We start from the raw sequence: 15779 nt of genomic DNA, 5'->3' as shown, positions 1-15779 counted from the left end.
ACAAATTCCATATTGGTACGAACATCACTTGGTCTAGGGTAGTCACGGAGGTAGCGTGAAGATTAAGTTCACTCCATATTGTTGCTTCTAGACAAGAGGCATATTCCTGTAGAGAGCTCGATTTGTATCGAAAGGTCCACAAGGCTGTTGCTTGTCCACCTCATCTATGTTGGTTCCTTTTTCGAAATGGAAAATATGGGAAAAATGTCTTGGCCCACTTATAATTATACCTGTTGGTTGTCATCTTACCTCAATTAACAGGCACTAGATTTATATGTGCGCCTTGGCGCACGATCCCGTGAAATCCGTGCAAATGTAGATTTTGTATAAAAACGATAAAAATCTGATGTCCTAAATGTCAATGAGGATGGAATTGTACATAGAACTGCATTTTGGATTTAGGCTATATGACAGTCTTGTGAATACGTCTGATGGAGAGCATATAAGTTTAATGTCGTAGCATAAATCCCAGCATAGATAGATAAAAACATGTACAGGTTCATCTAACACAATACTGTGCTAAGTATATTACATAACATAGCTGATTGAATTCCTGGGTACATTTTACTGAAATTTAGTCAAGGTTTAACAACATGGTCATGTAGGCAACAACGTTGCATAAAAAGTGTCGGATGATCAGACCAGGTTCACCATGGCTGATAGACAAACATGTGAACATCATCCGCTGCAAGCAGTACGGGCATTCAAAAGTAAATCTGGCCATCAGGGAGTAGCTCCGACGGATTCTATTCACACGTAGAGCAAAAGAAAGCTGCAAGGCTACGTATCTACATGTGAAGCGGTTTTTATCAGTATAGCATAAATACTTAACAAATCATCGTATGCAAGTATTGTAGAAAAATCAGTAAGCATGTGGGAAAACATAACTTTGAATGGACGGTTTGTTTATAAGGAAACATCCTTCTTTGATAATCCTCTTACGTAAAAATGCAAACAATCATTTTTAATCTCAGATCTGTTTGAAAATCCAAGCCGATCGCCACATCCATACTAAAAGGCCAAAGAGATCATAGAAACTGAATTTATAAGAACCTGATAACTTAGTGGCCCCTGAAACTAAAATTCAATATGCATACCTAACGTGAAGCTGGAGCCATGTACTCGTATGGTCCCAGGGGTTATTGTCTCCCACATCTGCATTTATATCTTTTGTCAAGACATGGTGAACAGATAAAAATATATATTATATAAGACATGTTGAAAATACGTAAAAAAATATCATTTGGCCAAGGCAGAGGTTCAACAACTGATTTTGGATCAACAACTGTATCTTTGCCAAACACGTTGTCCGTCAGCTCCATAGCACGTAAAACATGCTCTATAGAGAAAGAAAGATAAGCATGCTCTATAGAGAAAGAAAGATAAGTACAATGTAATCAACACATTTCAAGAGGAATGAAAAGTGATGTGCTAGGAAGAGATGGGAAGACAACGGTTTACGGAAACTCCAACAAATTACTTCAGGGACCATATAATCTCAAAGTTTTGAATCTAAAAAAATACCACGTAATATTTGTCCTTTCTGATGAGGAATAGTTATGCATGTTATTCTTCTCTCATTTCTCAAACAATAGCATCGTAAACTTTCAGTTATCACGCACAACTATTTACATATTATTCAAAAAATTAACGCCTAGACATAGCAACTATGAACGACTGATGCTAGTATGTCACTGATTTACATATTATTCAAAAATTTAAACCTAGACATAACAACTATTTATGAATTATGCAGATCAGGTCTCGAAGCGAGAACATTTGTGTTCCCCAAGTCCTAGCTTTCAAGGAGCAAAGATCTACAGAAAACCTTTACTCAAAGTGTCTAGTGCTGACATTATCCTGGCAGCAAACTAACTTAAATAGCATAGGAAATTTAAACACGACATGCGTCTGCATATTTTCTCAGTGCAATCCCGAGATTTTAGGGTAGATAAAATAAACATTTAGATTAAAACAAAGGAAATATGAGATTTCATCAGATACTACTCCCCATATATACCGGAATAAGCATAAAGATATTGTAGTTGAGAGTCTGATATTTACAATACTGACACAAACAAACATGAGAACTATTGGCGAAGCTAATTACCAATGGGCCTTGTAAGCAACTAAACTGGAGGGCGTTCATTCTTGCCTACAGCACAAGAAAAGGAAATGTAAGGAAATGATGGTATGTACTTTTAAGAGACAAAATAGACAGAGAGAACCTGCAGATCCTTGCCAAATAAGAGGCTGAGGAGGGCCGGTTTGGTAATGTGGCATCTCTTGTCCTCCTATTGTCATCCTATCAATAGTCTTTTAGGCCTGACATTTATAGAAACAATTAGTGTGCAAATCTGCAGCCTCGAACCAGGAAACAATTTGATAAAACAAACTGCATAATTGGAGCTACCTCTGCATTGCGCTAATAAGCATTGATGGGCAACTCAATGAAGCAAGAATGGAGGCCAGTGCTGTGATGACCCCTGCGGTAGACAACAACCTGCAATCTTTAGCTAAAGCAGAAAATACTGAAAGAATAGCATATGATCAATTGGAAAAGGCCCAAAATGCCCTGAGCATGATCAACTCATTGCTACTACGAAGAGAGAAAGAGAGATAACACCTTGTTCTTCAGATTTTGCTCTTGGGCGGCATCGATCTGGATGTGGGGCAGTTCCTTAGCGGATCGATCTGGGTGTGGACCGCAGCACCAGCGCCCATCACGCATCAAAGTCACCCTCAACATACCTGCTTTTTATTCAGACATTCTTCTTATTGCCTGCTGCATCCGCCTGAGCTGTGACAATGGTTTGCGCCTACAAACAATTTACAGAAGACTTGCATCAGCGTAGGACATGGGAATGAACCAGACAAATGTACTATACAAAGCAGGTATGTCTAAAACTTATTCACCAGTAAGTCAAAGACTCATTCACCGCTAAGAAAGATGAATTTCACTCAGCCCAATTATATTCATAAGCAGCTACCTACCAAAGAAACAGTCGCAACAATAGCCTGCAGCAGCAACGTAGAACCTGAAACAAAAAAAAAGCATATAGCACAATGTATCCCAAATATATGCACAAGTACACCATTAAAAAAAACCACGATCGCAAATAAAATAATATTCAGCCAGATCACCAAAAACAGTTCTGACCATGCCAAAGGAAAGCATGCTCTGCTAAACAGAAGAATTTTACCTGCTAAGTGAAGTTTAGGAGACTTAACTGAAATATATCTAGTTGTGCTAGACTAACCCAAACGTAACACTTAAATCGAAGGACAGGCCAAAGCACAACATTAAAATGTGAATATTCATATTTGAGGTAGTATAACCAACAATACTTTCACTGTTTCTTACTCAACAAATTTCAGAACTGTAAATTGGTACTCTAAAATATTAATTCAGTGTCAAGCAAGCAGGATGAATGCATATCAGTGTATAAATGGATTATGCATACATCACACATAACTTGAAGGCTAAAAGAAGGTACATGAAAATGCTAGATGAAGCTCTGGCAATTTGCAGATCAGTTTAGAAGCCTTGGCCCAACCCAAACATGGTACCAAAATCGAGCAACAGCCAAAACACAGTACTAAAATGCAAACATACATATTTTGGGCTGCATAGCAACCAATAATTCCATTGCTTCTTACCAAACGAATTTTAGTATAAAAATATTTAAGCTGAAGTCAGAAGCAAGCAGGTAAAATACATATCAACCTATCGCTCGTGTGTGCATCATATGTAATCTGAGGCAAAAAAAAAGTCAAATCAAAGCACCAGATGCAGTCCAAGAAGCATTTCTGTGGTCACCCAGATGAACCGCCCGTCCATATAATTCAAACATCAATATTATTATCTTAATGTTGTCAGTTGTCGACTTAACACTTTACTTTCGAAAAAACCAAATTGGGTTCTTTTCTGTTATGTTCTTCTTTCAAAGGAGAACATCAAACATTCACTGGAATCAACTTGATCGCATAGTTAACTGAACTGCAGCTCCAAGAAATTTCAAGCAGTTAGAGAAATCCATAATCAATTGCATTTACGTACTGAACATCAATTTATTTGTAGGAGGTAAGTAATTATTGTGCTAACTTTACACCAGAAATGTGAACTTTAGTAGAGGAGAACATAACTCCAGAACATAAGTTAGCAAACAAATGGTGGACCTACTATGTATTAAATCAAGCATGTTGTCACTCGCTTACTCTGGGCCCTCCACTTGCAAGTGTCTGTGCGGCTGCCGCTGCCTCCACAGGTAGAAATCACATGCAAACATGTTCACATGAACAAAACAAGACTGATGATCTGCTCCTAACCACGTGTGTCAATATTTTGAGGCTTTGTCGGCTACATCATATCTACTCGCGCATTACAACAGCCACACATAGTGGTTTCAGTTAGTTGGTGTCCACTGACGGTAATAAGATATTCGGTGATGTTTTCAACCACAACAAACAGACAGCAGTGCAAAGAAAATATCCCCCCACTCCGCCTTAGCATACCTTTCCCTCGAAGCATCCTGAAAAACTGTGTGTAAAATCTGGATGCCAGACAACTACATAAATGTTATCACTGAACCTAGGCCCTGATAATTCAATCTGTGGTAGTGTTTGTTTTGCAAATAAAATCGACCTGAGGATGAAGATGAATGTTCAGTCAGTGAGAAATCAGTCAATTAAAATCCTCTGCTTTATTGTAGACCAATTTGGCACATGATTCAAGCGATTAAGATGAACCAAACGTTTCAATTTCAGGCATTTGAATGGCCAACTCGGTTCCCAGCCCCAGCACCAGCACGTGCAGAGGACCGTTTTCTATCTGAAAAAGTGAGACGAAATTTGACTCGATTGCTACTCCATATATCCACATAAAAAAACATAATTCTCCTATCTAGAGGCGCCTCAATATCCCCCCTCCTACGATTTTATAATCACATCTGACGTCCTATGGTCTCGCAGTTCAATGGGCAGAATCAATTCCAACAAGAATTTGCTAGTAACAAAGAAAAAAAATTCAATCTGAAGGCAGCTGACCTTAATGTAGTCCCAGAGGAAGCAGGACGGCATGATGAGTGGCGGGCGCACGAATGTGAGCCTGACGAGGCGCCGCACCTCGTCCGGCCGCCGCGGCACCAGCAGCGCTGCTGGCGATGTGCAGCGGTTGGTCGGGCTTGGCCGCGTAGGGGAGAGCAGGGACGAGGTGTTGGCGAGACCGGCCGCTCGGGAGAGGATGCACATCGCAAAGGGCGCACGGGGAAGAGAGAATAGCCACAATTCCCCCTCGCGCTTGCCAGGGCCGGTCGCCGCCGACTTCCCCCTCGCGCTGGGCGACCGCATCGGCGGCAAGTGCTCCACGGGCGGCTTGACGAAGACGAGATGGAGTGCGGCGCGAGGTGGAGGCGCGAGGTGGCAGAGCTCGGCGTTGCGGCGGCCGTGGTCCGTGCACCTCCTGCCGAAGCTGGAGAGGAGGCGGCGAATCGGCGGTCGTCTCGATGCGGCGGCCGGCGCTGTGCGGTTCCCCGCGCCGAACTCCTGGCGGCGGGGCTGGGGGTCTGCGAGGCGGCGGCGCGGCTAGGGGATCTGTGAGGGGAGGCGGCGGCGGGGGCGGCATGGCTGGGGGGCGCGAGGCGGAGGCGGAGGCGGAGGGGAGAAGAACGAGCGAAGGGATTGGCCAGGGTTGCGTGCTCTCTCCCCTATTTGCGCCGGGCCAGGCGGGCTTTTTACCGACCCATGGATAAAATGCGGGTTCGCACGAGGGCCTCGCGCCCTGGATGGAATGGCTGGCCGAGATCGCGCCACGTCAGCTCGATCGGACGGCCCAAAATCCAAACGCCTGTGAGAGCCCCATGGGGGTGCAGCAATCATACCGTGAGATGCACAACAGCACAGAGTGGCAGTACCTCTGTTACTTTTTTTTTTTGGATTTGATTTTGTTTAGTCTATCTTGCAACTTCCAAAGAAAAGAAATGGAATCACAATGCAAATAAATCGGAGACCTAATACAGCTGACCCAATTCAATTCCAATTATCGTACGGCAGATCGAGAATGCGTGTGTAACCGTATGCCTTACTACTACTACTGCTTACAAATTAAGCTATCCAAAGGAGCTCACAGAAATGTATATACCGGTCTTTATACAGCAAATGCATTGAACGCGCAGCATTTTTGCACAAGCTAATGGGCTGTCATGCATGTGCCTCGTGCCTACAAGTTTCATATTTGAAGGGACATCTCTTGTCGTGGTAGTGTGAGAATCAAGTTCAGGACATATTGTTGCTTCCAGACAAGAGGCTTTTTATTCATATAGAGCCCAGTCTGTATTATCGGAAGGTCCAAAGGATGTTGCTTGTGACTTCTTCTATGTCCATCCCTTCTAGACAGGAGGCATATTTCCTTCTTCGCGATGGAGTTATATGGAACAAAATATGTCCTGGCCCACTTATAATTATACCACTTTCTTGTCATTTTACCTCAATCATCACCCATTGTACGAGTTCCATTTTATTACCTCTTGGAGCATTTCTTTTTGTTTCTTTTGTACAATTGGAAATGCATACATGGTTATTCTTTTTTCATACCTGATTTGGAGGACATACTATTTTTTCATACCTTAAATCTTTGTGTTTTAATTGGAGTATCAGACTATTGCATCTGTGTAGAGAATGTCTAGTTTCTCTACAAGCGGAGTACAATATCATCCTATGCTTCGAGTCTGTCTACGATTGTTGCACTCTAAGTGTTTGTCGAAATTCCTAATCCATGAAAGTGAAAGGGGACTTGGCAATGCTAATTTTGTGTGCTAATTCCTTAGGGTTTCAGGCTATATTGGAGCTGCTATTTTGCACCTTGCAGAGAATGATGGAAGAGGAATTAGTGTTTCGAATGGCACTCACCACGTCCGTCGTAGAATGAAAGCGCTGCCGTCCTCGGAGCAAGCTCCGCCACCGCTGCCGCCATCGACAAGGATGGTGAGCTCTGCCGCCGCCGCTAGAAAATGTCATGCGCGCGCTCGGTCGGAAGGATGCGGTTGGGTCGGTTGGTTTGATTCAGGGCCACCACTAACTTAACCAAACCGTTAACTAACCTACCTGCCTTCTTAACAGCCATTTTATGGCACTGGTGGCTCTGAGCTATTTCCTACCTAAACAACATCGTATGCTAGCTATTTTCACGAACAACGTCGCTTTCATCCAATTCCATGGAAAACGTCGCACATGAGCTGTTCACCCCGTATTAATGGCCCAACAGAGGTAATTAGTTTGTATTTAGCCCAATCCAAAGCATTAGTGATGTGCTTTGTATGTTCCTAAGCCCAAAACGAGCCCATCTTTTAAGCCATAGTAGTAAGGGATTTCTATTTTCGTGCCCTCAGGTCCTTAGTTGTGCTCAGTTTTCCCCAGCTCGTTAGTTTTTCCTCAGTTTTCCCCTCCCTCTAGTTTGAAACCCCTCGCGGGAGGGTTGCCGTCAGGTCAGAGGCCTTACCGTTACCGTTAATCTGACGGGTGGGGCTGCACAGAGGGCAGTTCCTCTCTGACCCGTCTCGTGCTGACAAATGGGGCCGCTCTATTGGGCTGCCGCAGCCAATGACCAGTGGGGTCATCTATTTTTCAGGAAAAGTCATATATTGCCGCTACGAGGGCTGCCGCAGCCTATGTCCAGTGCGGTCGTCTATTTTTCAGGAAAAGACATATATTTGCCGCTCTGTGGGGCTGCCGCGGCCAATGACCAGTGGGGTCGTCTATTTATTTATAGAAAATCATATATTGCCGCTCTGTGGGGCCTCCGCAGCCAATGACCGCTGGGGTTGTCTATTTATTTAGAGAATATAATATAGAGCCGCTCTGTGGGGCCGCCTCAGCCCATGGCAGGTGACTATTTTCGTAGCTTAATTTAAAGTGACTCTTATGCTAAACATTGTGCATAATATATAGAAAATAGCTAGATCTCTAAATATATAGAAAATAGCTAGATCTCTAAAGGGGATGGATGCATGGCTTCACGTCGTCGTCACTTTCATCGTCAGTATCTTCGTCGTCTGAGTAGTAGTACTTCCTGCACATTGTTCCGTCGAACACCTTCACTGTGAGCACATCATCGCCTTCATATTTGAAGTGTACGTAGCAGCTGAAATCCACACCGTGCGCGATGACGAAATTCTCCCAGCCCTTGTCGAGATACATCCGGCCTTGTCCGTCAAATAGGACCTCCACGGTCCAGAGATGAGGACCGCAGTCAGCTGCTCGCAGATACACCTTAGCTGGCTCCTGGCCGTCAAGATAGTCCACAAACTTTTTTGGGAGTGCCTGCAAAGAGATCGAGCGCCGATCGTTTGAAACTAAAGGTTTTTTAGAACATGCCCATAATTAATCACATGCATCATATATGTGGGAACGCATACGTACCTTCTTGACCAAAGGGTCTTCATAGATGACGATGAAGAACTCCTCTATGATCAATGGCAGTGTTGACGACGGTGGTGGTGGTAATGATGATGATCCACCACCCCGGCCGCCCCTTCCCCTTCCCCTTCCCCTTCCCCTTCCGTTCCGCGTCCGAGACGTGGAAGCCATGGCAATGGATGATCAAGTGTATGTGAACGAAGAAGAGAGAGGCAGAACCTATTGACACAAGGGATGGCCGTTGTGGGTGTTTATAAGGGAGAGATGACCGTTGTAGGGGTTTACACAATAAATTAAGGAGGAGGTGACCGTTGTGGGGGTTTACACAATAATTTAAGGAGGAAATGACCGTTGTGGGGGTATATATCTCAACAAAAAAGTAATGCGGACTATCTTGACGGAAATGGAACTTCGTGATATAGTTTATCATTTTACCGTGAAAAGTAATGCCTAAAAGAAATGGTAATTCGTGATAGTTTATCATTTACCGTAATGGCTACAACAAATCATTGATGGTTTATCATTTTTTGCGTGAAAAGTAATGGCTACAAGAAATGGGTGATGGTGTATCATTTTTTGCGTGAAAAGTAATGGCTACAACAAAATCGGTGATGGTTTATCGTTTTTTTCGTGAAAAGTAATGGCTACAAGAAATGGGTGATGGTGTATCATTTTTTGCATGAAAAGTAATGGCTACAACAAAATCGGTGATGGTTTATCGTTTTTTGCGTGAAAAGTAATGGGTACACGAAATGGGTGATGGTGTATCATTTTTTTTGCGTGAAAAGTAATGGCTACAACAAAATCGGTGATGGTTTATCGTTTTTTGCGTGAAAAGTAATGGCTACAAGAAATGGGTGATGGTGTATCATTTTTTGCGTGAAAAGTAATGGCTACAACAAAATCGGTGATGGTTTATCGTTTTTTGCGTGAAAAGTAATGGCTACAAGAAATGGGTGATGGTGTATCATTTTTTGCGTGAAAAGTAATGGCTACAACAAAATCGGTGATGGTTTATCGTTTTTTGCGTGAAAAGTAATGGGTACACGAAATGGGTGATGGTGTATCATTTTTTTGCGTGAAAAGTAATGGCTACAACAAATCGGTGATGGTTTATCATTTTTTGCGTGAAAAGTAATGCCTAAAAAGAGTTTATAATTTAGCTCGTGAAAAATAATGCAGAAAACCAAACTTTGCGTGAAGCTAACCGACGACAGAGAGAGAGAGGGTGGTGGCCCCACTGAGAGAGAGATAGGGGTTATCCTGCCCGTTAGATCATACGATCAACGATCGGCGGGCACGATCCGCGTGACATGGGCTAGACCAATCAGGGCAATGTTGGGCGTCTGTGAGAGTTTGTGAAGGAAGAGGGCAAAACTGAGTAGTATCAAGAAACCAAGGGCAAGTGAGTAGTAAACAGACTAAGGGATTCAAATATGAGATTTAAAAAAATGGAAAATGCGTGTTTTGTACAATGAAACCCATCTTGGCCTACCTCAAACTATTTGCAATACAAATCTACATGAGTGTGAAAATTATGGCCTCATTCAGACAAAGTATGTTTTGGGGAAAGCTGTTTTGGGTAGGGCTTATTATGGAAAACCATGCACCTTCATAGCTACTAGGTGATTTGAGAAGTGGCAATTTGTGGTGAAACTTGATTTATCTATGATTTATCTATGATTTGAGAAGTGGCAATTTGTGGTAAAGACTCCATGAGTAAGTGCCACTCTTTTTCGGAATTTTTTGCACATTAAATAACTCATTTAACTAGTTAATCCCATTTGTTGACTCTCTGTTGACCAGCCACTTGAGGGTAAAACTGAGTATATTACACTAGCCAGTATTAGCACTCAAGGAGAAAACTGAGCACACAAAAAATGCTAGTATATGACTCGGGGGTATACCTGAGTATATCTAAATTTCCAGGGTTAGCCCCGAGGACGCGTGTTGCGGTGCAGAAGTGCAAGACGTGCCATTGTTGACGCGTGTCGCGGTGGAGACGTGCAAATAGTGGACGCGTAGGACGCGGGTCGCATTTAGGACGCGTAAGCCCCTCCCTCCCTCCCTCTGCACACAGTCGTCTCATTCTCGCTCACGCACGAAACCACCCCTCTCACGTCCCATCAACTTCTACAAATCGAAAAAACCCCAACTGCCGTACGCACGCTACCCTGCCGGCGATGGAGAAGAAGAATGCGCCGGCGGTCGTCGCCTTCGAGCCCGTCGCCTCCGAGCCCGTCGCCTCCGCGCCCGTCGCCTCCGAGCCCGTTGCCGCCGAGCCCGTCGCCGCCGAGCCCGTCGCCGCCGAGTGCGTCGCCTCCGAGGGCGGCGCATCCAAGCGCGGCGCCTCCGTGAACTGGGCCTCTCTCTCGGCTGATGGACCACTTCACAAGATCGGCCAATGCTTACTGGCGAACGAGGAGTACGCCGACACCTACTCTGCTATGAGGCAAGTCTGTAGAAATTGGCGCTCAGGTTTGCCTGAGCCCGACGTGCACCTGGACGAATGGATCATGCTACACCACGCCCTTCCACGCGTCGCTGAGTTCACCTTCCTCCAACTCGGCACATCACGCTACGTCACCATAGATCTATCGGAAGTTCATACAAGGTTCAAATTCCTCCATATCTACCTTTTTATTTTCAATCTTAAACACATCTTAGTGCTGAATGTTATCTTCATCAATATATTTTAGATACTACTTCGTCGGCTTTTGCCGTGGTGTCATCGTGCTTGCCCAGAAGAACCCGCCGCACAAGATACGGCTGCTGAACCCACTCACAAAGAAATCGAACACTATGTTTGAGGCGCAGATGCCATCTGTTTTTCTGAAATCAGTCGCTGTTATCAAATCCCCGACTATGATCTTCGTTGCCGCCAATTACCCGTCGGAAATTGGTTGGGTCGATGAGAGCACTCCAACTACGGATATAAATGAAGATTGGGGAGAAGGAAGATTTTCGATCAAGAACCATTGTCTGCGTTGCATTACCCCGTTCAATGGTGAACTGTATGCAGTAGCTGCGGACAATTTTGAGATCGGAAGAATAGTGTGCACCAATGTACAGTTGCGACAGCGCGCGAGCACTGTCAACATGGAGACACTAATTTCATTTCCAGAACTTGGACGTCAGAAGTTCTACCTTGTGAAGTCGGATGGTGATCTGCTGCTTGTGTTGTTGGTCAGTGAGGCTTTGGCAGGCAAATCTTTGGTGTACCGTGTGGACACTCAGAGCCGCTCTCTCCATCCGGTCAGTAACATTGGCAGTAATGCCTTCTTCGTGAATTATATCCGGTGTATCTCCGTCGACACCAGAGTGTACCCGACACTTCGACCTGGCAGCATCTACTACGCGGATTTGGGTTATATCAGAGAGTACTCTCATGATACAAAGGCCTGGGATGAGTGGCCAGTACGTGTGGATAGAATAGGAAGCTACGGTATGAGAAATGAACACAAGCCATACCGTTTGGAGGATGTATTGGCCGCACACTGCAGACGGAAGGAGTTCAATGAATATTTCCTTGGGGAAATGCACGAATGGAGCAACAAAGAAATATATGAGGAGGAATGAAGAACAAATTCATTCATCCTAATCTTCTTGTTGTCCATACATTGCGTGCGTCTTGTATATTTTTCAGCTTAGTTTGTCGTGAACATTAACAACGTTATTGCCTGCTTTTGGCTGCTGTATGCAGTTTATGTATTATACTTAGTTTTGTGATTATGCTGTTGTGAATTTATCATATACTAGCTTCTAGATTTGCTACTAGATTTGCTGCCATATTGGGCAAAAAACGAGGGCCAAAAGGCATAAATAAACCCAGAGATTTGCTACTAGATTTGCTGCCATATTGAAGAAAGACAGAAATAGAAGTTTCTCTAGATTTGATACTAATTTGGTGAAAAAGACAGAGAGAGAAAGAGGGGAAAAGGTGCTCTTAAAAATGCCAATTTGGACCGAGAGAGACAAAACCCAGCTCCTGCTCACGTGCAACCAAACGCTTCTCGTCCTGTCCCACGCGGTCCCTTTCTACCAGCCCCACGCGACGCGGCCCCACACGACGCGGCCCCACACGACGCGGCCCCACAGACGACGCGGCGCAACACGTCAGCACAGAACGTCCAAATAAACGGATTCCTTCCGTCTGAGCTCCTTCTGCGGATTTCAGACATAGGCTTGGGGAAAACTGAGGAAAAACTAAGTGGCTGGGGAAAACTGAGTACAACTAACGACCCGAGGGCACGAAAAAGAAATCCCTAGTAGTAATTACTCCTTGTCGTTGGTCTCTATAGACCTAGCGGTTCAGATCAAAAGGCAACTGTTCGTCCGTGCCGCCGTCTGCTGCAGCTCTAATGGTCAGATCCCAGACGAGATGCCACCACCGTGACGGTATGCTAGCCAAGCTGCTGCATCTAGTTGATCCTGTCGCCATGCAAACGCCCGGCATGACGTGTGTCCGTGCCATCGAGCCCATCTTCTCAAGCACTCAAATTAAAGGTACCATGTCGCTAGTTTTTGTTTAGGAGATGCGTGATGTATAGTCTAATTGTTCAGTTGACCTTGCATTGCATATAAGCCAGATGATTAATTTAGTAATTAGATATATCTTTCGTTCGATGCAGATGACATATTAGTTATTACATCACTTTTCTATATTGGAAAGAAATTGCTACAAAGATCACCTCCAATAAGATCATCAAATTGTTGATAAGGTATGTTTTAGATATAAACTTGATCAAATAAAACTATTTTTTGTTTTATAGTGCCCAACACATATTGCTACTATGATTTTATACCAATGCATGCGATGGATAGACTTGATATATTGTAATTTCTTTTTGTCTCAGTACAAGTGTTTCTAAGACCGATAAAACTACAAATGACGTCTTTTCGGAAAACTTTTCCCGTTATATACCTTCACTATCATCTTCGCCCCCCTCATGCTCGAATCCTAGCTCCACCACTGCTTGGGAGATCTCTAACACAACATTCAGAAGTTCTGCAACGAAGTCATACCAGGATGAGCTTCATCAAACGAAGACGAACGCGGAACCTTTTTCTTTTTGAAATGGGGATAAAAACACCATCTTCTGCATCGTGATGATGCACACGGTCTTTTATTGATAAATCTCAAATTCAGTAGTTATTATAACTCAAGCATCGTCAAGAATTGATACAAAAATCAACCAGCGAAAAAATCAAAACATACTATCACTACACATCATTGTAGCCACCTAGTATGTCGTCAGCCAGCCAGGCACAAGATATGCTGAGTGGCCATCTAGAGCTGTGTGCATCCAGAAGTCATGGCATCCCGCTGCCCCTCCGGTGAAAGGAGCGCCCATAGCTGAACCCAATGTGCCACCATATGCATAACCTGCAAAAAGTGAAAAGATGTTTTTTTTGTTAATGATAATATCATTTCGCACCCTCCATATAGACCAACATAAATCAGAGACCCTAATTCGGATTATTCATATCTTTTGAAAAACCTTTTCTCTGAAAAGAAAAGATGATTGCGAGACTGTCTATCTACTCCATTTGACCAATTACCGAACATATTCGTAATATTGGTTGGAGGTGGAACATTGAAGGTGAAGTTAACAGTGCGTCAAAGAAGTTTAGCAAAAGGACAATCAATAAAAAGGTGTTCGATGGTCTCCTGATTCCCGCATAAAACACATTTCATACACCCAATCCATTTAGCTAAGTTATCTTTAGTTAGTAATACTTTGTTACTCGGAAACCACATGATTTTTTATCTCTAGTAGAATTTTAACTTTACAGATATATTTTCTCAAAAAAGGGGCGTGGTCACTCATAAGATCCTCATACATAGACTTGACCGTAAACAAATCATTGGTTGTTAGTCTCCATACAAAACGACCAGTCTTGTCATTTAAATTTATCATCATTAGTTTTTGGCATAACTGTAACCAAGAAGTCCATTTGTTTGCCAACTGCGCCCGCCTAAAACTAATATTCAGATAGGTTTGAGCTAACACGCGAGCCACCGTTACATTTTTTGTGATGCACAATATTATACAATGATGAATATTGCTAGGCTCAAGGTGTTTTTTCTAACCAAATATCTTCCCTGAATTCGGTACTTCTCCATTGCCTACTTTAAAAAATCCTCTAGCAAAAAACTCGTCCTTAACCCCCATCAAGCCCTTCAAGAAGGGGGAGTCGGTAGGCTTAGTCTGCACCCCAGATAAAGTCTTCTGTCTTAAGTATTTATTATGTAGCAGTTCTTGCCACACCCCGTCCTCATTAAGAAGTTTAAAGAGCCATTTACTCGATAAATATTTATTTTTGAGTTCGAGAACCTCAATACCTAAGCCCCCTTGATCATTGGATCGGCAGACGATATTTCATTTTGTGAGCCTATATTTTGTTTTATTTTCATCGGACTGCCAAAAGAACGTAGATCTATAGAAGTCCAAACGCTTCCTTACCCCAACGGGTATCTCTAGAAAGGACAAGATAAACATAGGTAAGCTGGTTAAAACTGAATTGATAAGGACAAGTCTATCACTATAGGATAGTAATTTTCCTCTCCAGCATCCCAATTTGCCTTCAAACCGTGTCTCCACTAGATACCAATCAGAGTTCCTAAGTTTTCTGTATTGGATAGGAATACCCAAGTATCTAAATGGTAGGGAGCCAACGTCACATCCAAAGATCTGATTGTACTGATCCTCCCCATCCTTCGCCTTACCAAAACAAAAAATCTCACTTTTGTGGAAGTGAATTTTAAGTCCCGAGAGCTCTTCAAAAAGGCATAGTATTAGTTTCATATTAATAGATTTTTGGAGGTGATGTTCCAAAAGAAGAATCGTATCATCGGCATATTGTAGTATGGAGATGCCGCCCTCAACAAGATGGGAAATAAGCTCCCCAACTTGACCATACTCTTTTGCTCATTCAATTATGATGGCAAGCATCTCAGCTACAATATTAAAAAGCATTGGAGATAAAGGGTCCCCTTGCCGGAGACCTTTCTTTGTATGAAAATAATGACCAATGTCATCATTCATCTTTAATCCCACACTCCCCCCTTGAACAAACTGTTAAACTAATCTACACCATTCTGGGGCAAAGCCCTTCATTCTTAATGTTTGATGCAAAAAGGGCCATTTAACTTTATCATAAGCTTTTTCAAAATCAATTTTAAACAAAAACCCAACCATTGTCTTACTATGGAGCTCACGAATTGTTTCATGAAGAATGACTACCCCTTCTAAAATATTTTTGCCTATCATAAAGGCTGATTATGTTGGTTTTATGACTTTTGGAGCAATCCCCGTTATTTTGATTTGTACCGGCCTTAGCAAAAAAATTAAAATATACATTTA

At 43.1% G+C, this 15779-nt stretch overlaps 2 protein-coding genes across 4 annotated transcripts in view; both read right to left on the bottom strand.

Annotated features, from left to right (window-relative positions):
• Positions 1-15779, bottom strand: part of LOC127294759 (alpha-L-arabinofuranosidase 1-like) — a 163730-nt gene that overhangs the window by 92813 nt on the left and 55138 nt on the right. The gene's annotated exons all lie outside the window — the stretch shown is intronic.
• Positions 1142-5698, bottom strand: LOC127294763 (uncharacterized). Of its 3 annotated transcripts, XR_007847008.2 has the most exons (6): positions 5047-5698; positions 2995-3038; positions 2627-2819; positions 2414-2486; positions 2229-2325; positions 1142-2155 (listed from the first exon to the last, which is right to left on the bottom strand). XR_007847008.2 is itself a non-coding variant. In XM_051324649.2 (5 exons), exons 1-3 carry the CDS (start codon positions 5347-5349, stop codon positions 2759-2761), a joined length of 408 nt encoding a protein of 135 aa, XP_051180609.2. In that variant the 5' UTR covers positions 5350-5691; the 3' UTR covers positions 1142-2155; positions 2229-2325; positions 2414-2758. The 3 variants fall into 3 exon arrangements, 2 of the variants coding, with proteins under 2 accessions (XP_051180609.2, XP_051180610.2); XM_051324649.2 differs by having other exon boundaries at positions 2414-2819; positions 5047-5691; XM_051324650.2 differs by lacking the exons at positions 1142-2155; positions 2229-2325; positions 2414-2486; positions 2627-2819; positions 2995-3038 and adding an exon at positions 3045-4645 and having other exon boundaries at positions 5047-5696.

The sequence above is a fragment of the Lolium perenne genome, chromosome 4 (genome assembly GCF_019359855.2).
Source record: "Lolium perenne isolate Kyuss_39 chromosome 4, Kyuss_2.0, whole genome shotgun sequence".
Lineage (NCBI taxonomy): Eukaryota > Viridiplantae > Streptophyta > Magnoliopsida > Poales > Poaceae > Lolium > Lolium perenne.
The sequence above is the reverse complement of the archived record's forward strand: the minus strand, read 5'-3'. Positions and strand labels throughout refer to the sequence as shown.

What these genes read in the sequence shown, in the direction of transcription:
- LOC127294763 (XM_051324649.2), bottom strand. Translation starts at nt 5,349, where the DNA reads ATGCGGTCGCCCAGCGCGAGGGGGAAGTCGGCGGCGACCGGCCCTGGC. An exon ending in TCCTCTGGGACTACATTAAG is followed by an intron (nt 3,039 to 5,046) that starts GTCAGCTGCCTT and finishes TTTTTGTTTCAG; the next exon opens with GTTCTACGTTGCTGCTGCAG. An exon ending in TTGTTGCGACTGTTTCTTTG is followed by an intron (nt 2,820 to 2,994) that starts GTAGGTAGCTGC and finishes AATTGTTTGTAG; the next exon opens with GCGCAAACCATTGTCACAGC.